The sequence below is a fragment of the Prunus mume genome, linkage group LG8, assembly GCF_029339155.1.
Source record: "Prunus mume cultivar Tortuosa linkage group LG8, ASM2933915v1, whole genome shotgun sequence".
In the NCBI taxonomy this organism is placed as follows: Eukaryota; Viridiplantae; Streptophyta; class Magnoliopsida; order Rosales; family Rosaceae; genus Prunus; species Prunus mume.
The window spans coordinates 3,532,634-3,559,370 of NC_142705.1; the positions used below are offsets into that span (position 1 = coordinate 3,532,634).

The 26,737-nt window shown below is 37.2% G+C and overlaps 4 protein-coding genes and 1 pseudogene across 5 annotated transcripts; 1 reads left to right on the forward strand and 4 right to left on the reverse strand.

The window, feature by feature from the left end:
- Positions 1-547: 547 nt before the first annotated feature.
- Positions 548-3,981, reverse strand: LOC103340876 (putative lactoylglutathione lyase, chloroplastic). Its single transcript, XM_008244336.3, has 9 exons — positions 3,611-3,981; positions 3,058-3,262; positions 2,815-2,939; positions 2,599-2,663; positions 2,224-2,436; positions 2,065-2,112; positions 1,545-1,652; positions 1,186-1,326; positions 548-879 (listed from the first exon to the last, which is right to left on the reverse strand). Exons 1-9 carry the CDS (start codon positions 3,744-3,746, stop codon positions 838-840), a joined length of 1,083 nt encoding a protein of 360 aa, XP_008242558.1. The 5' UTR covers positions 3,747-3,981; the 3' UTR covers positions 548-837.
- Positions 3,982-7,349: 3,368 nt separating this feature from the next.
- Positions 7,350-14,650, forward strand: LOC103340875 (protein phosphatase 2C and cyclic nucleotide-binding/kinase domain-containing protein). Its single transcript, XM_008244335.3, has 16 exons — positions 7,350-7,597; positions 7,834-9,119; positions 9,319-9,450; positions 9,551-9,781; positions 9,904-10,029; positions 10,378-10,440; positions 10,535-10,617; positions 10,931-11,162; positions 11,238-11,539; positions 11,706-11,793; positions 11,893-11,959; positions 12,412-12,689; positions 12,821-12,886; positions 13,008-13,129; positions 13,568-13,724; positions 13,817-14,650. Exons 2-16 carry the CDS (start codon positions 8,088-8,090, stop codon positions 14,063-14,065), a joined length of 3,228 nt encoding a protein of 1,075 aa, XP_008242557.2. The 5' UTR covers positions 7,350-7,597; positions 7,834-8,087; the 3' UTR covers positions 14,066-14,650.
- A 1,225-nt stretch (positions 14,651-15,875) lies between these two features.
- Positions 15,876-17,445, reverse strand: LOC103340874 (E3 ubiquitin-protein ligase ATL42 pseudogene; annotated as a pseudogene). The gene has a single exon (XR_016122712.1). The product of XR_016122712.1 is annotated as an E3 ubiquitin-protein ligase ATL42 pseudogene (transcript).
- A 556-nt stretch (positions 17,446-18,001) lies between these two features.
- On the reverse strand, positions 18,002-19,675 carry LOC103340873 (E3 ubiquitin-protein ligase ATL42). Its single transcript, XM_008244333.2, has one exon. The coding sequence runs from the start codon at positions 19,615-19,617 to the stop codon at positions 18,274-18,276; it is 1,344 nt and encodes a 447-aa protein (XP_008242555.2). The 5' UTR covers positions 19,618-19,675; the 3' UTR covers positions 18,002-18,273.
- Positions 19,676-21,059: 1,384 nt separating this feature from the next.
- On the reverse strand, positions 21,060-24,693 carry NINJA (Putative interactor of JAZ). The gene is made up of 3 exons (XM_008244331.2): positions 24,533-24,693; positions 22,286-23,420; positions 21,060-21,784 (listed from the first exon to the last, which is right to left on the reverse strand). Exons 2-3 carry the CDS (start codon positions 23,286-23,288, stop codon positions 21,285-21,287), a joined length of 1,503 nt encoding a protein of 500 aa, XP_008242553.2. The 5' UTR covers positions 23,289-23,420; positions 24,533-24,693; the 3' UTR covers positions 21,060-21,284.
- Between the last annotated feature and the right edge of the window lie 2,044 nt (positions 24,694-26,737).

Here is a 26,737-nt window from a genome sequence, read left to right on the forward strand (position 1 = left end):
TAAACGTATCGCCGCACGGCTGTACCTTTCAAATATATTAATATTAAAGAGTATAGCCGGACTATACTATTTTATTCGAATATTTTAAACGTATAGCCGCGCGGCTGTACTGTTCAAATATATCAATATTTAAAGAATATAGCCGGTCGGCTATACGAAAATTTTAAAAGTATAGCCGCTCGGCTATACGTTTAAAATATTCGATGATTACCATTCTGAGCAATTTTCATTTTTAATCAAATACTATTTCTAAAGTTTAATTGACGTATATCAAATATATGGTAAAGTCCCCATCAAACATCATCTTTCCCTTTTTCTTTTTTTTAAAATTTACAATGGGACACGTATACTGTCTTGACTAAGTGGTCTAACTCAAGTTCACAATATCATCTTCCCTTTGTATTGTACTATGATTTATATATTTTTAAATTTTTTTACGGAAAGGTTCTCTCACTCACCGATCTGAGAAATCTTCCAGTAAAACTAACATTGCATATGGCTACAGCAAGATGTTTTGAGAGGATATCTTCCCAAAGAAACAGATGAATGACCCATACAATAATTCAATATATAAAATCAAACTAATTAAGAACAAATATTCAAAGCTAATCATCGTTCTATTGTCTTCCTTTTTCTTTTGATAATCACTGCAAAGCTAAACGTGTGATAAATATTAAATACTTGTTACAATGGTTATTCGAAGCTAATTATAATTTTATCTACAAAATGGGATGTAATACATTCTTTCAAGAGAACAGCTTCTTAGAATCGATTATCTTGGCCCGAAATTTCACTTTCAATATCACAAGCTTGGGTATCGTACGCACCTCTTATAACTCACTCCAATTCCTTGAGGAAATCAACATTGTCCACAAAAACCTGCAAAATGAAAAAAGGATGTATGAGACCTTGTAAATCACGAGGGAGGGGGGGTAACAACCCAGCAAACAATTTTGGCATGCCATAACTAAACTTCGGTCCATTTAAACATCATGCAAGTAGCAAACAGGTTCTCCACATAAATCCCATAAGCCTTGCAGCATTTTTTTAAAAATTTTACTTTATATGCACTTCAAGTACCCTACACAGATGGATATTTATGGATAATATTTAATGCATCTTGAGAGCTATATAAAAGGTCAATCAGATCATTCAACACAATTAGCATGAAGGCATGAACCATACCGACTTCCAACCGTCAGGGTCCAAGCAAGCAGTGATCTTTGTGTTGATACCAGGTAAGGGCCCAGGTTCCCGGGTAATCTTGCCCCCGCAGAGTTTAATTGCTTCAGCAGTTTTATAGACGTCATCTGTGCCTACAGCTATCTGTTGAGAAAAAAGAAACAACTCTACAAAATTAGTCAAGAAAAAAAGGTCGCACAAGAACAGAGATCATTTTTCATGCAGAGATTAACACAAAATATTATTTTCACAACAACATGCAAAACTGAAAGAAATCATGCACACTAGCGTAGGCAAAATTTTTTCCAACATATCAAGGGAACACAGTCAAAAGAAGAGGAAGGGGGAAATCCTGGTTTTACCTGAGCATAAGCATTTCCTTTGTCGTATTCGGTGACCCCATAATTGTATGTCAACTCCAGAACAGCATTTTTGTCTTCAGGGCCGTAACCCAGCATTGCTATAGTATACTAGAAGTACAGCAAGCACAAGATTTTGTCATTGAGGTATAGTGTACTAGAAGACAAAAGGTATAGGATTTTTGTGCTACTATTGTATACTAGAAGTAATGAGCACAAGGTTATGTCATTAAGGTAGACACTAAACCAGCTATTCCTACATGTAGCGACCATGGTGACATTATCAAAAGCTCAAATCTCTAAAACTATATGTTAGAAAAGATTATATTCTTCTCTCATCGTGCCTCAATCTAGAATCTCATGTTGATATCTCATCATATTTAAATCTATATTTGGATGAAATAGCAAAACAATTAACCAGGCATTCCAATCTGGATCCTGGTTCCAACAATTCTTTTACAATACTTCAGTGTAGAGAAAATAAAAGGCAATATATTGATCTGGAGAAAAATTGCAAAATTACCTTGTACTCAGGATTATCTCTTTTGCGAAGAAGCTCCATGCCAAAAGCCTAGGTCATGAAATGGGAATAAGGATTGAGAACTAAAAGTAAATGACTTCCAAAACATATTAGCAGTGCACAGGGTAAGAAAACAGCATATTGTGCCAAAACAACTCTCACCTTCTCGTAAAAAGTTATGGAACGATCAAGATCACCCACACGAAGCATAACTTGACATAAAGGCTCAGGGGTAGGCCCTCTTTCCAAAAGTTCAAACTTATAACCATCAGGATCTTCAACAAACGCGATTACTGTATTGCCACCTTTGACTGGACCAGGTTCTCGTGTTACCTTGCCACCCTTTGCTTTTATGAGTTCCACAGTCTTGGCAACCTAACCACAAGAACATATAAGTTAAATCATAGAAGGTGTCCATTAAGAACAGACAATCTAGAACAGTCTACAAAACTAGTAACCACATGATAAAACAAAATTGTCATAAAAGGAGTACTGCATGCTTAAAAAACAAAATATAACAGTAAAACAGTGACTTACATCGTCAACAGCAATACCAAAATGACCAAATGCAGTTCCAATATCATACTTGTCAACTCCATAATCTGGAAGTTCCATTAAATCAAAATGAACATCAGTAGTATGAATTTACTTTGCATGACAAGTTCTTATGGAAGAAATTCACAGCAGGTCTTTAGTAAGTTCCAATGCTTTAGATTTTGGGAATATTTGATGAAAACTAGTTGGATGCCTTACTGTAAGTGAGTTCAATAACAAAGTGGGAATCCTCTGGCCCGTATCCGAGAAAAGCATTGGTGTATCTTTCCTCTGGTATGTCACGTTTCCGCAACAATTTCATTCCCAGGCACTCTGTGTAGAATCTGCATGCACAACAAATTTCTATGCTTGAATTCTACGTTTTTTCTCATTATCATCATGCAAATACACCATAATATATCAGAACAACAGGATGTTCCCATTTGCAGTGAACAAACATACTTTATGGTTCTGTCCAAATCCCCAACGCGGTAAACAACATGGAGCAGCCTCCGCTTGTCCTGTTTGACCCACTCTAGGACATTTTCCGGGGTAGCCGTTGTGCTTGCTTGCGCGGCATTCCCACCAGCAGCCACCCCTATGGTTTTACCATCTCCTCTCAACAGTTTAGAAGCTTTCAGACCGAAAGACTGTGACTGTGGCACAGCTGGTAGACAACTCAAAGTCATAAAGCAAGTCTAAAATTACAAAACCATCACATACTATAAATACAATCACATTGTCAATGCCGTAAACTGATGTAAATCACAAACATAATCCCCGTTCTAATTCAATTCAACTTATACATTGCTTCCACAAATTCAACCATGAATTCTTAACTAAGTACGAAAATTTCAAACTATTACTGAGATACAAGAATCAATTGTGCATGATTACAACCAAATTAACAGCCTCAAAATCTCAATTCAGCATAAAATCGATGAATTCAGCTAAAAAGCAAATAGATTTAGGGTTTAAGAGAAAAGGGTAGCAGCAAGGCAAAGGCTTTATTTACCACTAGCGAGGTGAAAGCAAGCGAGTCTCCGAGGAGTGAAGGAAGCGAGAGAAAGGCCCAAGCGAGAAGCCCCAGCGAACCTCAACGTAGATAGCGAGGGTCTGATTGAGGACGCCATGGGTATTATCCCCACCATCTCTATCTTCTCTCTCTGTCCTCTCTGTCTCTGTCTCTGAGGCTGTGAGTCACTGGCTCAACTGGCTCTGATATAAAATTTTCTTTTTTTCTTTTTCTGTTTTTTTGTTTTGGGAAGGGAATGAGAATGAGAATAAAGGGAGGAAGGAAAGGGCTCGTTCGTGCCTGCCTTTGCCCGGTGGAGTGAAGTGAGAGGAGAAGTATTTTTCTTTTCTTCTTTTTTTTTCTCTTTTTTTGCAATTTACAATTTACAATTTTCTTATTCGATTGGATTTGGATTTGGATTTGGGGAGATCCAATCCAACAATGGTGGACGGACGACGTTTTGCGTTTTGCCGCCGTGGGCCCTTGTCTTTTTTTGGGTTGAAGTGGGCCCGAGTCTGAGCTTCTGTTTGTTTTCAAGTTGGGCCACTAAATAATAGCCTCATTGCTAAATTTATAGGGAAAACGCCACCGTTTTGGGAACTTGCAAGTGTGATTATATAAGAGTTTGGTTTTTAATCAAACTTTTCAAGTCTAAAATGAATAAATAAATAAAAATTCAAAAGGTGATAGAATTTTATTAGATCAATAGGAAAAAAGAATACAGAGAATTTTACTATCCCTAGTGACATGAGGCAACCGAAAGACTAAAACGATTTAGAGAGAATCACTCTTAAAAATAAATTTTCTCTAAGCCCTTTCTACAACTATAGTTTCCTCGAATATAGTCCTATGATATCATGGGCAAAACTGGTTGCTAACCATCATGACTCTTCAAAGAGATTAAGATTTAAGAACACTCAACAATCTCAAGTAAGTTTCTGGAATTACGAGAGAAAAAAACACAAAAAATTCATACAATTTCTAGACTTTATTGACCAAACAACGTTGACAAAAAGAAAGAACAAACGCCGCTAATCTTACTCTTAAATATCACATAGAGAGAACCATTTAGTCATTTCATAACCCCAATATACCAATCAACAATAAATCTATCATGACCAAACAACACCACCTCAAAGAGAATCCCCACAATATTTGCCAAGGGAATACCATATCATTATAGATTCGAGAAAAGTCTAAGAACATCTAGAATCCATGGGAAAACCCCCACGTTTACAAGTCTAAAGTGAATTAAAAGTTGCATTTTGAGTATTTGACTCCACTAGCTTTTTAAGCTTCAAATTCCTTACGTGGCATGCACTCCTACGTACAAATGTTTATGTCATGAAAAATGGTATAAAGACAAAAGCAATATGTGATGTGTACCGTAGTCGCAGAAAATGAAACTTTGAAAGTAGGAAGATGCTTAATATAGGTCAATTTTTTCATCTTTCACTTTATGTGGCATTTGACGTGCAGGTCGATCCCATTGAGTAATTGATGTATCTTTATATTACAATTTACATGCAATATTAGGGTGAGCTAATAATTGGAAGTTTGGTGTTTGGCGGTGGAGAAAAACTTAGTTGTAACAGGATAATAATAGTTTGTTATCTTCAACCAATAATGTTATATCATGTGAAAGTGTTATCACGCGTATTATAACATTATTGACTGTGAATAACAAAATAGTGCTATCTCGTTTCATGAAAGCTTTTCTTTTGGCGGTGGTCATAAAGTTTAGGGTTGGGATTGTGGGGTGGGGGATGTCTAAAGCTGATGTCACTTGCGGATAACATCATATATAGTTACTCTATAAATGGAAATGGAGGACATTGAGTCATAAACCCAAACACCAGAAAATTAAAGTCTCCATAAATTTTAATTACTCAATCTTACTGAACAAAAAAAGAATTTGTTGATAAGAAGTTTATGGGGATAAATTCCTAACTCTTCTCTTAAACTTGCTTTATTTTATTCCACTTTATTCAACTTTTTCATAGCATAAATTCTTAACTTTTTTACCAAGTTAAGATATAATTTTACGCACACAAAAATTAAAAAATAGAGATTTAGCGACATTTTTTGAGAGTCAAAGAAATATTTTGATCATTGGATTTCTCTCATTGAAATAATAATAATTATTATTATGACAATTACTAAAAGTTCCTTGTAAGCCTGCTCTGCTGATTCATCCATTTATTTCTAAAAGATTTATAAAAATAAACAAAATATCTTTCGGAGGCCACAGCTGCACATTACCCTTTTTATCTTGTGGGGTGTGGTGTTCCACCTCCATTTCCCCCCACGCACAAGAATTTGATCATTGCTCAACTCTCGAAAGTTAGTACTCAAAAGCAGAGGCGACGTTTGACATTTAACTTTTAAAATGTGTAATTTACAAGGTCACCACCAATAAAACATCCATATGGGTAAGGGGCTGTAGCTCTGCGGTTACGAGTATTTAGTTATGCATATGATGTCTTAGGTTTGATTTTTCCATCTTTCAATATATATTGTATACAAAATTAAAATAAAAATAAAAAACTCACATGGTTGAATATAAAATGGATCATAAAATGATAAAAAAACTTACACGTTGAAGTTAATGTAAATAACATAATTTGCAACTGAACCCACAATGTGATTAAAAGCACAATGTGCCATATGATTTAGAATCATTATTAGCATGAAATCTAGTGGACAAGATGCATTATTGGTACAAAATTGTTGCCTTGGTTGATAATGAATGAATTTCCATTTAGCCAAAAACAAAAACAAAAATACAAAAGAGGAAAGAACAAAAATTAAAAAAAGTTAATCAAGGTGCAAAGGCATGCCTCCTTTTTAAGTGAAGGACCACTAGGGAAAGTTTATTATGTGATTGTTGAGTGAAGTGGGTGGCTTTCTCATTCAATCAAGTATTGAAGATCAGTCATGCACACACACTTTGGTAAAAGCATACTTCAATTGAATTATTGCATGGGAAAAGAAAATAAAGTGTGACAAGGGGATGCATTTTGCGAAGTCGTTTTCATGTACCACTTATATAATTATATGATTATTTTAGGCTCACCTTTGAATTCATTCTCTTTTTAGTTTATATTTGTTTCTTTTTTGGGTAGAGAGGAGGGCTAAAGCCCAATATAAACACTAACTAATAACAATTTTGGATATAGAAACCCTACACAAATAATTGAAAATTAACTGATTGACAACAACATGAGATGTTCATATTTGTTTTTCCTTGATTTTCATGGTTTTATAAATACAAAGTAAAAAGTTAATTATGATTATGCATATGGACACGTGTTAAGTATTAAAAATGGTGATGATGATACATTTTGGATTAGAGTGGTAAGTAAAACTATTTCTAAGAAAAATAAATAAATTTTGAAAATTTAAGGAAAGGATTTAAAATTCTCAAATAGTCAATGCATTTGAGTTGACTTTTTCTCAAAGTACCTAAAATCTACCAAAATGAAGGTTTTGCAAATTTAAAGCAATGCTGGAATTTCTATAGATGAAAGAACTAATTCCCAAAAAATGAATTTAGATCCAAAATTGCCATATTTGATATTTTTCCTATAAAGGCGAAAGTAGAGTACGACCCGTCACAGACTTGCAGCGCGTGGCGCGAGCAATGTCCACAAAAGCTGAGAGAGTACACATGCACAGACCAACACTGACACGAAGGCCTAATCCACAATATCACGTGCCCCCACCACACTCTGTCCCCACGCGCCTCCCCGATCCCAAAACTCATAACCGAAACCCAAAGCAAAGCACCTGCTCTCTCTCTCTCTCTCTCTGCCTAAACCACACTCAGGAAGTTCTACATTTCTCATTTGAGCCATTTCTACCGTCTCTGTTAAAAGGAAGAAAAAAAAAACGAAACGCTTCTGGGCTTCATCTGCAACCCAATTCTCTGTTTTTAACTTCCTTCAAATTATTTTTCACGATTCAGAAGTGTATTTGAATCCACTGGTACTCTACTGCTCCTTCACCAATCTTACCATTGTTATATTAGTTTAATTTTTATTGTGTTTTTGTTATTTTATTGCGGTTTTTTCCTGCCCCTGTAATGGTTATGAGCCACAGTAGATCAAAAACGTCACTTTCCAATTTGCTGTGCCATATCTAACAGTTTGAATATCATAAAAGCTTTAGAATTCTTGTGGGTCAGTTCCTTTCATTCTCTAAAACTGTAATTTTCTGAGCAGCTGTGGAAGATAAGGTTGTAGCCAAATCTCATTTGCTATCCTGTATTTTCCAAAAGAATGAACATCGACAGCTCTGTCTCAGAGCTTGAGAATTAACCCAAGGAGTGTGTTTATTGGAATTGAAAGTCTTGGGTTTGTTCTTCAAGTTCAAAGAAGCAGAGCAACCACAGTGATTGAGCTCGTTTCAACTTGAAGCTAATGAATCTTCAGGTAAATTTGGCATTTGGGTCGGTTTCAATTTATAATTTTGAGTGATGGGTTGCGTGTATTCGAGGGCTTGTATTGGAGAGATTTGCGCTCCAAGAGAAGCCAGAATCAAAGAGAGCCAAAATGTGAGGAACACTGAGATCCCAGTGTTCTCTCCCACCTCGTCCAATGGCGAAGTAGCTGAACTTCGAGACCAATTCAACCAATCAAGCTTAGCCGGGGATGCTGAGGTGGGCATCACAAGGCTCTCTAGGGTTTCATCCCAGTTTCTACCTCCAAATGGGTCAAGAACTGTCAACATTCCATCAGGGAACTTCGAATTACGGTACTCGTATTTATCTCAGCGAGGGTATTACCCTGATGCTCTTGATAAGGCAAACCAAGATAGCTTTTGCATCCACAGTCCATTTGGGACAAACCCAGATGACCATTTCTTTGGGGTCTTTGATGGTCATGGAGAATTCGGAGCTCAGTGTTCACAGTTTGTGAAAAGAAAGTTGTGTGAGAATTTGCTCAGGAATAGTAAGTTTCAAGTGGATGCTGTTGAGGCATGCCATGCTGCGTTTCTTGCAACCAATTCTCAGATGCACGCTGATATTTTGGATGATAGTATGAGTGGAACAACTGCAATTACAGTTTTGGTACGAGGTAGGACAATATGCATTGCGAATTCAGGTGATTCAAGAGCTGTTATAGCAGAGAGGAGAGGGAATGATATTGTGGCCGTGGACCTTTCAATTGATCAAACCCCATTTAGAGTGGATGAGCTCGAACGGGTTAAGCTTTGTGGTGCAAGAGTTCTTACATTGGATCAGATTGAAGGGCTGAAGAATCCAGATGTGCAGTGTTGGGGCACTGAAGAAAGTGATGATGGTGATCCACCCAGGCTGTGGGTGCCAAATGGAATGTATCCTGGGACGGCTTTTACAAGGAGTATTGGTGATTCGATTGCTGAGACAATTGGGGTTGTTGCCAACCCTGAAATCGTGGTTTTAGAGCTTACACAAAATCATCCTTTCTTTATTCTTGCTAGTGATGGAGTTTTTGAGTTCCTTTCTAGCCAAGCTGTGGTTGATATGGTAAGGTATCCTGCTCTCACTTTGTTGCAATTCAAGTGTAGAATTGTCAAGAGTTATTTATCTCTGCTTCATTGAATGTTTATTATTTTGTGTGATACCTTATTGTTGGGCACAGTGAGTTTAGTTTAGTTTTTTGTTATCCTGATTTTCCACCTTTTCTATTTTTCTAGTTATCCTGATTCTGTTACTATATTTACAGGTTGCAAAATTTAAGGATCCTCGTGATGCTTGTGCTGCAATTGTAGCAGAATCTTATAAACTCTGGCTGCAGTATGAAACTCGTACAGATGATATTACAGTGATAGTTGTGCACGTAAATGGGCTGACTGATGTAAGAGGATTTATGTATTTAATGTTGAAAGCGCATTGGCTTCGTGCAAATCTGATTTATTTCTCAAATGTAGTCGATTAATGACGACTTTTTCTTGTAGACTTCTGTTGGTCAATCAGTAATTCCTGCGGTTGCTTTACGACCACCTGTTCCTCAAGTTGTAGAGGTTACAGGATCAGAATCTCCTTCGACTATTGGCTGGAACTCTAGGAACCAGCGCACAAGACATGATTTATCAAGGGCACGTCTCCGTGTGATTGAGAGTTCTCTAGAAAATGGGCAAATTTGGGTTCCTCCACCTCCAGCCCACAGAAAGACTTGGGAGGAAGAAGTATACTTTATTTCGTAACTCTTTTGCTTTCTGTTTGTCATAATTTTGTATGAAACACAAGAAATGGTACAAATTTCTATAGTCATGAGTTCTTACGTTGAACCTTTGTTCATGCTAAACAGGCACAAATTGAGCGGGCTTTGCACGACCATTTTCTCTTCAGAAAACTTACTGATTCTCAGTGTCATGTGTTATTGGATTGCATGGAAAGGGTTGAGGTCCAACCCGGGGATGTTGTTGTTAGACAGGTTACTTTTCGTCTTATGTGTTATTGGATTGCATGCAAAAGATTGGATATATTTATTAGACTATAAATTCGTGTGTGATTCAATGCTTTGACAACATCAGGATGGTGAATTTATACAAAATGAAGAAAATTAACAAATACAACCTTGTTAAGTGATCTGGGGACCCCCTGCTCAAATAAATTTGATTTTTAAATTAATGGTCAATAGGGTTGCAATATTGGTTTAATTATCTGAGGTTTCATTCACAATGCTGATCCATTGCAAAAACAGTACTTGCAAAAAATGGAGAAGTTAAAATGTTGCAATCTGCATGAATTTATTACCTGTAACAATTGTTGTATTTTGTAGGGTGGTGAAGGTGACTGCTTTTATGTTGTCGGCAGTGGAGAATTTGAGGTGTTGGCAACCCAGGTCTTAAATATATCCTTGTTCTGCTTGAATTAATTTGGAGATTAATTCATGAGGACCCACAGTATTTGTGTTGACTGTTATACAATCATGGCAGGAAGAAAAGAATGGAGAGGTTCCGAGGGTTCTGCAGCACTATACAGCTGATAAACTGTCATCCTTTGGAGAGCTAGCACTAATGTGAGTTATTTATTTCCACCTTATTTTTTATCTGTTGGTGCAGATGATTCTACTATCATAGTTTCTGTGAGCTGACTATATAGCTTAACTCTTGGAATGCACAAATTGAACTGTTTATACCATGTACATCTATGGATTGGAAATTTTCTTTTGATTTGTCATTGCTTCGAAAATGGGAAGCATAGTCCTGAAACATGTTAGATCCATTTTGTTTTGGCTTTTCTTGATCTGTTTGTGTCCTCTTGTAGGGCATAATAGATTGGTGATTTCTAATTCCTGTTTACTTCATTTTGGGATATATGTTATACTACAGGTATAACAAACCACTCCAGGCCTCTGTTCGGGCTGTGACCAGTGGAACTCTTTGGGCTTTGAAACGAGAAGACTTCCGCGGAATTTTAATGTCAGAGTTTTCTAACTTGTCATATTTGAAGTTGCTTCGGTCAGTGGATCTTCTATCAAGGTTGACAATCTTACAGCTGAGCCATATTGCCGATTCTCTTTCTGAGGTTTCCTTCTCAGAAGGGCAGACAATAGTCAGTGGGGTACGTTTACTTTTGTTAAGAATATCATTTACTCTGTATTCCTTTATCTTATGTGTACTTCATATTTATCTGCAGAATGAAGGCCTAGTTGGGTTGTACATCATACAGAAGGGAAAAGTGAGGATTACTTTTGATGCAAATTCAGTCTCTAGTCTCAATTCTGAGAATAAAAAAGAGGATGATAATCCTCAGAGCAGTAAAGAGCTCTCAGTGGAGAAGACGGAGGGAAGCTACTTTGGTGAATGGGTACTTCTTGGCGAACATATTGATTTGTTTAGTGCAGTTGCTATGGGTGATGTCGTTTGTGCTGTTTTAACAAAGGAAAAGTTTGATTCAGTTGTTGGCCCTTTGACAAAGCTTTCTCAGGATGATCAGAAGTATGTTGCATTCTACAGAATCTCGGTTCATAATTTTTAATCAATCTACCATTTTGAAATCCATGGTTAACCTTGGAGCTCTTAATGACATGTAACGATTTTTAAAATTCTTTTTTTTAATGACTGTTTCATATGTCTGATGCTGTTGGTTGTTGTCACTATTCAGGTCAAGTGATTATTCTTCTGAAGTTTCAAGGGAATCTGTCAAGAATATTGATATTTCTGCTCTTACTAAAGTTGAGCTGTCTGATTTGGTATGGAGTACAGTGCCCTGCTTGTGGTTATGTTCCCAAAGATAGATTCCTAATTGAGTTATCTTCTCATTTATTGATACTATATATTCTCCTGTCTAGGAGTGGAGAACAAGTTTATATTGCACTGACTGCAGCGAGATTGGACTTGTACTTTTAAGAGATTCAGGTTGGTTTGTTGTTGTTATGGTTTTTTTAATGTAATTTTTAATATTTGGCTTTATTTATAGTTTGGGCTTCTACTTGATGATTTCTGTTCATGTTAAAGTGGCCTTTCATCTCTTTTCTGTTTCTGGGGAGGAGGGGGAGATGAAATGGTTGAAGTATCAATTGCTAGAGCAAAAAAAGAAAAAAAAAGAAAAGAAGAAGTTGATCACATATTGCATGGAGTGGGGCGGATATTAGATCCAATATCAGAAAATTTTGAGGAGAATTTATATATACTGCATATTTTGAGAAGTTGATTACATATACTGAATGGAGTGGGGCGGATCTATATTACATAGCATGGAGTTGATTACACCTTATTAGATGCAATCTTTTGAGAAGAATTTATTTCTTTTTAGAACAGTATACGTAACCTGATCGAAATGCTTCTTTTTTATTCTGATTGCCTATCAGGAAATTTTCTTAGTTTGAAAAGGTTTTCAAAGCAAAAGGTCAGGAGGCTAGGAAAGGAAGCACAAGTGTTAAAAGAGAAGGATCTAATCAAGAGTATGAGATCTTCAGCCTGTGTGCCGCAGTTTCTGTGCACTTGTGTTGATCAGACACATGCAGGCTTACTGCTAAATACTTGCCTTGCTTGTCCATTGGCCTCAATACTTCGCACTCCCCTTGATGAACCATCTACCCAGTTTTGTGCAGCCTCTCTAGTTGCTGCTTTGGAAGATCTCCACAAGGTCCAATTTCTGGAAATAGCTTATTTTCTTTCCACTTGTTTTTTCACTCCTGTTGTTCTGACTGTCTCTGTAACATGTTTCTTTTTCTACATCTCTCATTTTTTTTTTTCGTTTTGAAATTTGACTTTCAGAATGACGTTCTCTACAGAGGCTTGTCTCCTGATGTTCTATTGTTGGACCAAACAGGACATTTACAGGTTGGTGTTCTGTTTTTCATTCTAAATAGTATTCATAGGATCTCAATGGATGTTGGAAATAGAGGAAGGGGGAAAACGTTGATTAAATTATCACTAATTACTATTTTTTGCTGTATTGTAGCTAGTAGACTTCAGGTTTGGGAAGAAGTTATCTGGCCAAAGAACATATACAATTTGTGGAATGGCAGACTTTTTGGCTCCAGAGATAGTCCAGGGAAAAGGCCATGGTTTCCCAGCTGACTGGTAATACAGTAACTTCGGTGGTACAAGCCTTATATATCCTCAACCTAAATATTATGTAGATAACTGGATATTTAGTTTTTGAGGAAAATGTGAGAGATTATTGTATAAAAAGTAAATCTATTCAGTATCGGATAGCATGGAGGCATTGAGAGCTTGGGAAATTAGGGAAATGCTCGATAGAAATATTCATAGAATTACAAAAATTTATATTAGACTTAAATGTTATTGTAAGAATATATGCTGCTAGACTTTAGTGTAATTGTGAGATTACGAGAATATATGCTCAACAGAAATTATTGAAGGCTTAGGATTCAGACTCTAAGTTGTATATTTGTGGTTTTTTTCTTTCTTCTATTTTATGCTATTTTATTTTATTATTGTCTTCACAGTATTGTTTTGAGACCCTTTGCAGTCCTGAATTTGTTTGCAAATTTTCAGGTGGGCATTGGGAGTCTTGATATATTTCATGCTACAGGGTGAAATGCCATTCGGGTCATGGAGAGAAAGTGAGCTTGATACATTTGCAAAGATTGCAAAGGGACAGCTAAGTATCCCGCAAACTTTTAGTCCTGAAGTTGCTGATCTCATCACTAAGGTATTGCACGAATCGTTTAATCATTTCTCTGTCTCTCCCTTTCTGATAAGGATATTTTATATGCTTACTTTTAATTTTAATAATATGTTCAGTTACTTGACGTTCATGAAGACACAAGACTGGGAAGCCAAGGTTATGATTCTGTCAAAAGGCATCCCTGGTTTGACGGTATTGATTGGAAAGGGATCAGAGACTGTAGTTTTCCTGTTCCTCATGAGATCACCTCTCGTATAACTCAACATTTGGAAAGTCACTCAGAGGACTTTTCTTCTGTTCCTCTAGCTTCTCCATCTCGAAATGCAGAAGAACTTGACAATCCTGAATGGTTTGATGACTGGTAGTAGGATGAAAAATACAGGATTTTCCACCTTTGTAAACAATTTCGCAGGTGGACTTTCTTTACTGCTGTGAGATTTGACTCACAGCTTTGCTGAACAACAAGAACCCACCTAGGACGTACAAAATAATCGAGGAAAGAAATGCAGGAGTTACAAGCCTGAGACTGAGCCTGAAACTCACTTACGGTCCTGTTATATTTTACCCAATTATATATAGTAGCATTAGAAGAGTTATATCTTGTGGGATCACAGGCTGCTGCTAATTAGCCCTTTGACTGGTTCAGTGGAGGGTCAGCTCATAGATTTTTCTCTTCCTTTTTCTTTTGATTTGGGTGAATCTCCCTCCTCTGTAAATACATATGTGTAGATGAATGAGGGCTCCTTCCTTGATGATATTATACCTTTCCACTCTACTTCTGTAATAGCAGGTACAGAAATTTGATTGACTTAGCCAAGTGGCTTCTCGAGTTTCTGTCATCCGTTATTCTTATCATTTACTATTCAAATTCTCTTTTACCATTTTCTTTTATGTTGTAAATACTTGAGCTCTGATTTATGGAAATCCTTACTGATTGGTCTCCAGCAAAATTTATATCTTCCTCTCACATCTTCTCTGATGCTTTGCTTGTTCAATTTGCTTTTGACATTGCTAGGGTCATATTCTTTGTCAATTATTGCATGGTTTCAGTGCAGGCCTATTCCTAATAATTAGTTAGTTTGGTCAACCAAATTATATTTGCCTACATTCATAGGAGGCCCAGCAACGTGGTCTTAAGCCCTCAGTGTGGAGCTAATGCTGCTTGCTTACCAAATCCAACTTTCAAACCCTTAGCTGCAATCTTTCTTTCCACTCTGTCCACGAACTTGCTTCAATGGTGCAAGTGCCACTTGGAGCTCCACATGGAACCAACATTTTGCGGTGAAGGAAATCTGCAATTTATAATTGAAAGGAGCTGCCAAATGTTGGTCTGCAACAATCATCAAGAAAATTTCCTCACTTTAAAATGGGTTAACTTTTAATATGTTTTTTTAATTAATTTTAAAATTTTGCTACATTTGCTTAATTTATTATTATTATTTTTAATACAAACGATAGTTTAAACGAGAAAGAAAAGAAATTTCGCATACACACAACTATGATGCCGTTCTGCTAGACCCGTTGGCTTGTAATTTCCTTGATATGTTTTACAAATTATATAACGACATGGAGAAGAGAGAACCTACTCCACATAATAATTTAATCCAAATACTCTAACAACCATAATAAATCTTAAACTAATAAACGAATTAGACAAGAACAACACTAGATCGAGTCACCTACCATTATTTTTAAAAACAAATTGCAGAAAAAAAATATAAAAAATATTAATTATGGGGTATCTAGCCAACTTGTAATTTGTAAGGACCAAAATAAAAAAAACTAATAATTAATTTACCTAAACATGCAGAGTTAATTCATGAATGGTTTCCTTGAAGACAAATAAAGCAGGCTCAGCTCTTACGTCAATAACAATACCACAGCGGTGATAAATTATAATAGTGCAACTCTTACGCTAGCGGCTTAGATAGGTTTGGAAAAAAATTTAATTTTTTATGTCAAGATTCCGGTGATTGACTTATAAAAAAAGAAAAAGATAACAGACTGATGAAAGTTTTATTTCGATGGTTTCAAAGAGCATGATCCTCCTTTTATTTTAAAATTATTATGCATGACATATTCCTACAGGTAATTAGATAACTATGTTTTAAAATATGGTAAATAATTTGGCTTTAAAATGTGGGAACTGTAAATTTATAAATCTGTCAAGCAAACAGCAATGTATCATTACACAAGAAGTTGGTATTTGAAATTTGATAAGAAAGATATTATCCTTAAGAATTCAAAATGCTCACTATGGAATTCATAAATGAAACAGTGTTCAATTCAAAGTGTGTGTCTGTTCCTGTTGAACTTATAAACAAAAACCACCTAAAACCTATGAAACTTTAAGCGTCCACTGATCCATGTTACACATCTAAAGGCTGTTGAGGCCTTTTCTCTCTGTTGGCAAACCACTGGACTGTTCTTCTGGCAATTGGCAACCAAAGCCTCCTCCTCCTTTCCTCTTTCACATTGTTTTCAAGCAAAGAAGGCTCCCTGGTCCTGTTCTTAAAACCCAAATTCCCAAATCTTGAAAGAGCAGTGATTTCTGACATTGCTCTTTTCTCACCTGGATTCATAGAACTTGAGGCATCAGCTGAAGTTGCTATGCCATCTGATGTAGAAGGTAAAATTGGGTTTGAAGCTGTACTGTTTTTGTTCATTGTACTAATTTTGTTCTCAAACAATCTTTTCATCCCTATCTCCTCCCTAATCTTCATAATGTCCTCATTCCCTGTTGTTTCCACAGTTGAAAACTGCTCATTAATAAAATGTTCGGAAGAGAATCTATTGCTTGACATTGTATTAAGCATCTCTGAGTTCAGGAACATGAGGTCAGAGGAACTCACGTTGCTCCATCTGTTCTTAAACTCAAAGTCAGATACAACAATTTTGTGTTTGTGCTTGTGCAGGATTTTCTGACCCTCCTCTGTCTCATCAGCAGCTTCTTCTTGGATTAACATTTCCTCTTCCTTATCAACAACCTTTTCGGATTTTCGAAAGCTGCCTCCTATGCTGAATCTTGAAGAACCACGATGCTCTTCCTCTCTCCGAACAAAGAGCTCTATATTCGAGTCTTGTCGGTGCTCTGATTGGTTATGCCACAAGAACCTCATGCTATTTGAGTAGGTAATGAATGTTAGGTCCTCAGAACTAACCTTGTGTCTGCACAGAGGACAGCTTGAGTGCTTTTCCAGCCAGTGATCAATGCAGCTAATGTGAAAAGCATGTTTGCATTTGGGCAGCAATCTGAGAACTTCAGTATCTTCGAATTTTGACAGGCAGACTGAACATTCAAGACCTTCCTTTGACCCTTTAAGAGAGGAGAATCTGAAAAAAGGAAGTGCCTCAATCACTGTCTTGTCAATACCGGAAAATCGAGAGCTTGTGCTGATAAGTCTTGTACCCGTGTGATTGTTTCCATAAACAGGAGCTTCTCTATGGCAGTGTTTAGCATAGACAAGGAGAGCAAAAGTTAGTGCGAACATGATAGAGAGAACACCAATAACCATATGAACACCTGGTTGATAACTAGATTGTTCCTCAGAAGTAGTATCTGTGCTGCTGCCTAAGGATTGTGCTTCAACATGGAAGACTACACAATTGAGAAGTAAAACAATCATTCTTGAATGAAACATTGGAAGATTGAAATCTTGGAACTGACCCAAAATTTTAATCATCCTAGGAAGCATTCTGTAAAGACAAAAAGAAATTATAATACATATATAGATATATGTTTGTGGGAGAACCTGAAGTTCAGGGGAAAAGGGTGAGGATGGGTTTGCTATGCATGGACTTTTTTATGACTTTTTTATGTCTCTTCCTCAATAAATAAAAATAAAAATAATAGTATTTTTGGGTTTCTTCTGGGTTTTTTTTTTTTCGGATAGGAATTTCTTCTGGGGTTGTTCTTGTGTGTTCCATCCCAATTCGATAAATCATTTTTATACTGCGGCGTGGTAAGGTAATTTATACTTAAGAAGTGATGAAGAGGTGAGAGAGGATTTATTGCATGTAGACAATACATGACTTCTTATGGTAGGCGATAGGCGTTTCTTGCGTAATCATCCTACATTATAATAATATTAGCAGCTGCTGCCATATGACATCAATCATGTTAATATAAACCATATTAAACTAATGCTTTCATATATACCAAGTACACCATGTGAAACTTGGTTAAAGAAATTGAAAATTTTGGTTATGAACTTTTCACAGGTAATTTCTCCCCCTTATGTCTCAGTTTGATAATTGGATTGCTTTGTCTTAGAATTTTAGTAATGACTTGCTGTGGCCTATGTTCCTTTCTTGGCAAAGAGGAATATGCTTACTAAGCAAAAGCAAGCAACAACATACAATTAGATTGATTCAAGAAGTTGGTTTTTGGAATTTGATAAGAAAATTCCATTGACATGTATAGCTATTGGCCAAAGAATCCATAAATTAAACAGTTTTCAAAGTGTGTGTGTGTCTATTCCTCTTGAATTTTTAAGCAAACTGCCTAAAATCTATAAACTTGAATGCTTCCATGAGAAGAACATTCAACATTCTAGGGAAGCATTGATCCATATTATACATCCAAAAGCTGTGGAGTCATTTTCTCTCTGTTGGCAAACCACTGGACTGTTCTTCGGGCAATCGGCAACCAAAGCCGCCTCATTCTTTCCTCCTTCACATTGTTTTCAAGCAGAGAAGGCTCCTTATTCCTGTTCTTAAAACCCAAATTCCCAAATCTTGAAAGAGCAGTAATTTCTGACATTGATCTTTTCTCACCTTGATTCATAGACCTTGAGGCATGAGCTGAAGTTGCTATGTAATCTGATGTGGAAGGAAAAGTTGGACTTGAAGCTGAAGCATTTTTGTTCATTGTACTAACTTTAGTCTCAAACAATCTTTTCATCTCCATCTCCTCTCTAATCTTCATAATCTCCTCATTTCCCGTTGCTGCTGCAGGCTCATGATTTAAATGTGCGGAAGAGAATCTATTGCTTGACATTGTGTTAAGCATCTCAGAATTTAGGAACATGAGGTCAGAGGAACTCACATTGCTCCATCTGTTCTTAAACTCAAGATCAGACACAACAATTTTGTGTTTGTGCCTGTGCAGGATTTTCTGATCCTCCTTTGACATATCAGCACCTTCTTCTAGGATTAGCAATTCCTCTTCTTTATCAACAGCCTTTTCAGTTTTCCGAAAGCTGCTTCCTATGCTGAACCTTGAAGAACCGCGGCGATCTTCCTCTCTCTGAACAAAGAGGTGTATGTTCGAGTCTTGTCGATGTTCTGATTGGCTATTCCACAAGACTCTCATGCTATCTGAGTAGGTAATGAACGTTAGGTCCTCAGAACTAACTCTGTGCCTGCACAGAGGACAGCTTGAGTGCTTTTCCAGCCAGTGATCAATGCAGCTAATGTGAAAAGCATGTTTGCATTTGGGCAGCAATCTGAGAACTTCAATATCTTCGAATTTTGACAGGCAGACTGAACATTCAAGACCTTCCTTTGACCCTCTAAGAGAGGAGAATCTGAAATAAGGAAGTGCCTCAATCACTTTCTTGTCAATACCGGAAAATCGAGAGCTTGTGCTGATAACTCCTGTTCTTTGGTGATTGTTGCCACCAACATAATCTCTTCTATGGCAGAACTTAGCATAGACAAGGAGAACAAAAGTTAACGTGAACATGATTGCGAGAATACCAATAACCACAGCAACACTTGGTTCAAAATTAGACTGTTCATCAGAAGGAAAATTTGACCCTGAGATTTGTGCTTCAACATGGAAGACCACACAGTTGAGAAGCAAAACAATCAAGCTTGAATGTAACATTGGAAAGTTGAAATTTTGAAACTGGCCCAGAATTCTAATCATCTTTGAAAAGCATTCTGTAAAGAAAAAAAGGAACTGTATGTACATATATATACATATATGCAGATACGAGTTTGTAAAGAAGTCAGAAAGTTTAGGGGAAAAGGGTGAGGATTGGTTTGCTATGCGTGGACATTTTAAAGTCTCTTCCTCAAAGGGTATTTGTCAATCTGGTTTGTGACTTGTCAGTTTTGTTGGATTCTTCTCGTATGTCAGATTTGATAAATCATTTTCATACTGCAATATATTAAGGATTAGACTTTGGAAGTGGACACAACGTGGGGAGAGGAGGAATTGGATGTGGACAAATATTGCTTCTTATGGTAGGCTGTAGGCTTTTCTTGCGTAATCATCCTACATTATAATATAAGCATCACCTGCCACATTGCATCAATCATGTTAAGGTAAAACCTTAAAGAACATTATGAGCTTTTCGCAGGTAATCTGCCCCCTCTATGTTTCTGTTTCTGTTTGTACTCCGTCTTCTCAGAGCTTTAGTAATGTGACAACTTTTTTGTGATTTGAGTAAATTTGGAGAGCTTAGCTTATCAAATATCAAGCTTTTTAATGGCAAATGAGAGTTGCTTAATTGCGATTTGACTAAATTAAGAGATCTTATCAAAACCAGCAAGGCTCTTAATGAGAGAAATGAAAGTCAAAGCCGTATAAGCTGCGTGCATTAGGTGCTGCTTAGCATTGCTCGGAAAGTCAAGGATTGGGCTGGTGATCTCACTGCTTAGGACATCAATTAGGCATGAAAATTAACTCAGCTAAACCACTTGTGTTTTCTACATGCAACCTTGAACTGGTTTGAATTTGATGACCAGTTCATTGAGTTGAAACTCCAATTCCATTGAAAAAAGAAAAAGAAAAAGAAAAAGAAAAATCAGATTGGTTTTGCTCTCTGTTCAATAAAACTGAAACTAAATATTTTTTTTAATAACATGTGGCATTCATAATTACAACTTGCTGCTTTCTTTATTTTTCAATGCTTTGCTGACCCTGTCAAAGACTCAAAGTAATCTTTTTAATTTAAGCATGTCCATAAAAACAGCATTTGCTAATGTCGTAGACCTAGAAGCAAGGGGAACGGCCTGTCATCCATAGTAAATTTGTTGTAGGCAGGCACCTCATTTTATTATTTATTATTATTATTATTTTTTCCAAAGAATACAATTGTTCATATAATCATTTGGGAAACCAAGCTGTATGAAACAAAACACAAACACAACAAATACGCCAGTGTTCCAATGAAGGCACATGGAGGATGGTGGGGCAGTAAGCAAATCCAGTAGTTATTTGACACAAGCAACGAATATTTGTTTAGTTTAGGATTTTGCACAGTTCTCCCCCATGAAGAAGACACACTGCTACAAATTTTCCAATGCATAACGCTTAAAACTCAGAAATTCCATGAATTGTTGTAAAGATTGTCTTTAAGTTTAAAAGGAATTTATAAGTAAAGACACCTTGCTCAAGAACTACTAGGGTAGAACTGAAATATTTAGCCTTAAATATCACAATGGAATAATGATGGAATATTATTACACACACCTGCAAATACTAGATTCCAGCAGATGAGGGAACTGATAGGAGGCGGCTATTACTACACAAGTACAGAGATAAGTTAAAGATACCGAAACATCGCCAGGTTTTCCTGACCGCGTATTGATATTTATTATTTTGGTTAAACATACTGCACACATGGTACAGAATCAGCTCTGTGCAGAGGCCGCAGGATTGCCATTTGGAAACGTCGCCATACCAGTGCCACTTTCGGGATTAGAAGGTTCTTCGCTTGCATGACGAACAAACTCTTCGGGGGACATGTGCAAACTATGGCAAGCACAAACTATCCTGATTTGGTTTGCCCCGTATCTGTAAGTAACACCAGAAATTGTCCTGCCATTTGGGCCTGGACCTTTGGTAGAAACCCATGGCAGATTTGGGCGGGAACCAGATCCCCCAAATTTTATGTCTGCAGCAATACCTGGTTTTATAGCTGAAAAATCAAGAGAGAAATCCTCTGCCGTTGAGCGGTCAGGTGCATCTTTTATCCTGAGGTTCGTGCTGCTTACTTTCATGTCTTCTTCCGCCTGAGAAGAGGAGCCCTCTTCAGTGACATTCTGTTTGCCATCGCCTCTGCCACGTTCTAACATCCTCCCATCATATTGTGCTACGTCAGATGAATTATGTGAAATTACTTGCATCCCAGCTGCATCAATACAAGAAGGGTGAGAAAGAAACAGAGGGGTCTTCTTCATCCACTGAAGCAATACTATGAGTTTCAGCACTAAAAAGATCAGTAGAATCAGAAACTAGTACAAGAACCATAGAAAGGCATAATTTTTTATATATAAATCAATTACCAAGGTAAGGCAAAGCTAGAGAAGAATAAAATTAGAGGCGATTCCCATGGTTTCTTAGAAAAATACATGCATTGATGTAGATCTGTTTGCAGGAATCATAGACACGAGTCTCATCTCCAACCTTCCATTACCATGTCACTCGTTCACAAAGCATTCAACACATTAAATAAAAACAAGTAATCCCAGTTCGAACTGTTTTCAGAGTTCAATTCATAGACCTCGCATTAGGCAGTGTACAAGGCAGTGACAGACAGTAAACTGGTCAAGATCAGCAATTCAACCATGAGCTGTTCATTTTCAGCATGCACAAAGGACACCTAGAATTTCCAATACATAAATATAGTTACCTGAGTTTGGTGGATTTCTGCCAGCATAGGAAGGATGGAATTGTTGAGTGTGAGGAACCAAACCCCAAGAATTATCCTTATCCAACATTGGGAGCTGGACTGGTGAATAGCCAAACAAAACTGGCAAGTTTCCAGGATTCACAGGTTGAGTCCCTGATCGCTCACTAGTCACAGTAGGCATCACCTGCATCATTCCATGCATCGGATGGCCCGATGTGCTGGTGGCACCAACAGAGCTAGACTCCTTCATAGGAAGAGAGTAAGGGATGTTCATCATGTTTACTGATTGCACTGAGAATGGACTGCCATATGCCATGTTCCCAAGCTTATTTTCAGCTGAAATATTAAACCTCTTCTGCCCATTTAGGTCCACAACACTTGATTCAGCAAACCGGCGAACCTCCTTCTGAGCTTCGGAAGAGTCACCGGATCCAACAAATCGCTTAGATCCCTCATCATGTTGGGAAATCAGCATTGAGGATGAACCCTCCACTTCAGAATCTGCCACGTCTTCATTTTCAACAGTTGAGCCATCCTCTGTTATGGAAATATGTGATGTTCTCGTCTTGTCATGCATATCAGTGTAATGAGTTTCTCTCTCATGCTTCTTTTGATGGTTCATCTCGTCAAACAAACTCTTGCGTTTGTTTCCAGCCTCTGACCCTTTTTCCTCTTCTAATTCATCAGACTTGTTATTGTTGGCAACCCAGACTCCTCTCCCGTTCAAGTTGATTGACGCATCTGCATCAACATTGGCCTTGGAAAGGTCATTAAAGAAGTTTTCCTTAGGTTTCATTGAGTCACTTCTTTGAGAGCTACTACTTGAGTCTTGTTTCTGAGCCCCACCATGAAGAAAGTCCTTAAAATCATCCACTAGTTTGCTGCCTCTATCACCTTCTTCTGCTTTAGTATTCGAGGGAGCACCACTTTTACCCTTGAATTTGGCAGCAGATCCACCACAAGATAGACCCAAGCTAAGCTCAAGTCCATTTTCATCCTCCATTTTTTTCAGAAAGAAAATGAAGAATATCAGTTGAGGCCAAGAATAATCCCTCCCAGTTGTCTATTCTCTTCAGACTAAATCCCCAACACCATCGACACCAACACAAAGAGCGACCATTCTGAAAAGTGATGCCTGCAAGAACAATGAATGTTAAATGCCTCACTTCCATGCATAACAAGGACACAGAAACATAACAAGGAGACAGAAATGAGACAAAGTCATGGTAATCATGCATGGCTTGGCTATTAAAAAAATATCAATGTATAACTAAACATCTCTTGCTTAGGCATGAACGTAAGGACTGCTTACAATAATTACATTGGGGGCCATCATTTGGTTTAGTGGGACTACAACACACACAATGGCTTTTGCAAGTGTTTTAGTTTAGATCATTAGCCAGACAATTAGGTCCAAACTTCAAAATAGTAAAGAAAAATTACTGATGTTACGCAAATACAAGAGCCTTAAAGAGGTCCCTTAGTCAACACTTTCCACCCAACTCCTATAAATAGTGATTTCAGTCATATCTATAATCAGCCATTCATGTAATCAGCTATAATCAATCTTGCACTTGCAGCGACAATTCTTATTAGTGGAGGCATACTATACAGAAGCAAGATATGCCTTAAACAAACACCACCCCATTCTAGTGTATAAAATGAACAATTCAGAGAGACTTTCATGAATAAATAGATCCGAGATCTTAGACCATATCTAGTAATGGGTACAGTGGGAAAGAAAAACCCACAATTTCAAACCTATTATTACTGATCTCAAAAGATAAAATCCATGCAACTGACCCTAACTATATATAGAGGTCGGTTTTGAGCCAAAGAATTCCACTTGCTGGAAACAAAAAGAATAAAGAGCATAAGACCCAGACTTTTGTTAAGTGTAATATCCCTCCATTTGCTTAGCAACCAAACAAGGGCACCCGCCCAGATCTGCTGCTCACCAGATTATCCCATTCTTTAACTAAACATATAATAAAAAATCGACAAAATTCAAAGCTATGAACTTTCAACAATAAAAAATGCAGAATTTAAACAACGTAGAGTCAGATAAGATGGAAAATTAACTGATTAATGAGATTCGATCTAAAAAAAAATCGATTTCCCGAATATTTCACAAGCAAAAAAGGAAATCAATGAAATAAAACAGATTTAATCAGCCTAGCTGAAATTTTTCCATAAAACATACCAACATATAAGAAGGGACACATACTAGGTGAGACAAAGGGATACCTGAATTCGAAGAGAAATGAAGAAACCCTAAATCCAGCTGCTTGGTCCAGAGAACAGTGAGGGGAAGAGAAAAGTTGTGAAATTTGGTAGAGAGTATGGTATAGTGGTAGAAAAATGATGGGGTTCAATCAAACCAACCTCTTTCTCTTTTTTACTTTTCCATTTTTCTATTTTCTGACCGCACGTGAATATCATGTGTTTTTTTTTTTTTTTTTTTATAGCAAAATTTTAATTAAAGTTATGGATTGAAATTGTACAAGCAATTTATTGAGTAAATTATTTATTTGCATTGGTAATTGTTACAAGAATTTCAATCTCCCCCTCAACAACATCTTATCTATCTGAAAATGACACTAAGGGATTAATTCAAGGCTTACAAATTATTCAAATAAAGCATGTCTACTATGGGTGGAGCTAGCATCATATGGTGGGGGTGGGCCAAATGTAATGTACTCATTTTCATCTTATAACATGTGAATATAATGAAATGTTAATAAATGAGGTGGGGTTAAGAAGCTATTGGTTTTGGAGTAGCTTCGTTACTGAAGCTAATATGGTAGTTGATGATCTCACGACTATTCGTCATAACAAACGTAATATTTGTATAGGGTTTACTAACTTTCTGTTGTTTATTTCTTCAAAGCTTATGAGTATTAGGATCCTTAGAAGATGTTCCTTATAATTTTATTTCTTAGTACACAACCAAAAAAAGAAGAGGAACATCCGCAAAAGTGGCTGCATATGTCCTCAACTGCAAAAGGACTAATTGACAATTTGACCATAGTTTTCAAATAAGACAGCAGATTGTGGGGTCAATTGGTGAATAAGGCTAAATAGCTAATGTCGTTTTTATCCTGCTGCATTATCAGTTACAGAACCAGTTAGAGAAGGGGGTATTATTGGATTCTCACTTTTTTTCCCTTTTTTCCACAGAGAAACACAACTTCATTTTATACGTTCTCACGTGTGGTTCCAAAAACAAAATAAATCACACGTGTTTGAGCAGGTTGCGCCAAAATGCTCGAGCAAAGCGCGCCCTTTTCTTCTTCCTCTTCTTCTCCCTCCCTCTCTGTCGATTGCCGTGTACTCGAGCTGGAGCATCCACATCGGACCCGAAAATCGTCTAAAAGGACTAGGTCCTCGAGCGGGTCGGATCCAGAGCCTGCTCCGATTTGTCTTAAATTCCAGTATGTGAATGTCTAGTTACTCTCAAGTTATCTTTCATTTTGACATTTTATCCCTCTTTTTCTTCTAATATTATCACATATCCATACAACATTAGTCTAGAATACCTTAAAGGTGATCTCTTTACAGAATTTTCTGCAACCTTGAGCTGTTTGCAGCAATACCCTTATTGGATAATGTTGGCTTTGGTCTCTTACATGCTACAGTAAACTAATTATCTGCATATATGTTTCATGGGATTGGGTAATGATGGCTTTCATCTCTTACATGCTACAGTAAACTATTTACTGCAATTTCTGCATATATGTTTCATGAGATTCTTTCTTAATTTCTGCATATATGTTTAATGAATGAAAAGATTGAACTTTTTAAGCTAGCAAGAAGTTCTGATCATCAGTACACTAGTCTGCATTATGAAGCAGAAACTGGGGAAATAGGAACATTATTAATTGATGAAACCAAAAGCTATTTCCTGAACCATCATTCTTATTGCTTATCCAACCTACACAAATGACATTGATTACCTGGCAGGCAACCTTCTCCAAGTGATGACAAAGCAAAGGCTTTCAGGTCGGACCTTCCGGAAAGCCCAGAATGTGAGAGAATGTTGGCCCCCTTCCAGGCCATGACGTTGATACAAACGTCTCCATTTTGGACCTAAAAGGAAATAGCGATAGCGGCGGCGTTTGAACAGCATAGGGTACTCTTCACCAGCAATGTCATACACTGTGACCTGGATGCCTTCTTCAGGAACTTCATTAGCCTTCAACAATGGCAAGATGTGCCTTTTCACGTCTTCTTTGCTAATGGTCAGCGAAGTTGAGCCCAATGCCACATCAGTGTCTGACAACTGCTTCTCAAAAGGCTCGCTGCACCTTCCGATCAAATTTTGGAGGCTTCGGGGGACTGGAGGGGCATAGCTTCCGTAGAACGAACCTTGTTCTACTTGCAGAGCTGCAATGGCTTCTTGGGCTGCATGTTCTTGAAATTGAGTCGAGTGTTGGAGGCTTGGGACTGGTG

Bases quoted from the DNA above. Each gene is read 5' to 3' on its own strand.
- LOC103340875 (XM_008244335.3), top strand. From the start codon at position 8,088: ATGGGTTGCGTGTATTCGAGGGCTTGTATTGGAGAGATTTGCGCTCCA. The intron at 11,163-11,237 runs GTACGTTTACTT...ATTTATCTGCAG, and splicing joins GGCAGACAATAGTCAGTGGG to AATGAAGGCCTAGTTGGGTT. The intron at 11,794-11,892 runs GTATGGAGTACA...TCTCCTGTCTAG, and splicing joins AAGTTGAGCTGTCTGATTTG to GAGTGGAGAACAAGTTTATA.
- LOC103340876 (XM_008244336.3), bottom strand. From the start codon at position 3,746: ATGGTGGGGATAATACCCATGGCGTCCTCAATCAGACCCTCGCTATCT. The intron at 2,664-2,814 runs GTAAGGCATCCA...TGGAACTTCCAG, and splicing joins TGTTATTGAACTCACTTACA to ATTATGGAGTTGACAAGTAT. The intron at 880-1,185 runs GTATGGTTCATG...TTCATTTTGCAG, and splicing joins ACCCTGACGGTTGGAAGTCG to GTTTTTGTGGACAATGTTGA.
- NINJA (XM_008244331.2), bottom strand. From the start codon at position 23,288: ATGGAGGATGAAAATGGACTTGAGCTTAGCTTGGGTCTATCTTGTGGT. The intron at 21,785-22,285 runs GTAACTATATTT...GTATTGATGCAG, and splicing joins CAGAAATCCACCAAACTCAG to CTGGGATGCAAGTAATTTCA.
- LOC103340873 (XM_008244333.2), bottom strand. From the start codon at position 19,617: ATGTACATACAGTTCCTTTTTTTCTTTACAGAATGCTTTTCAAAGATG.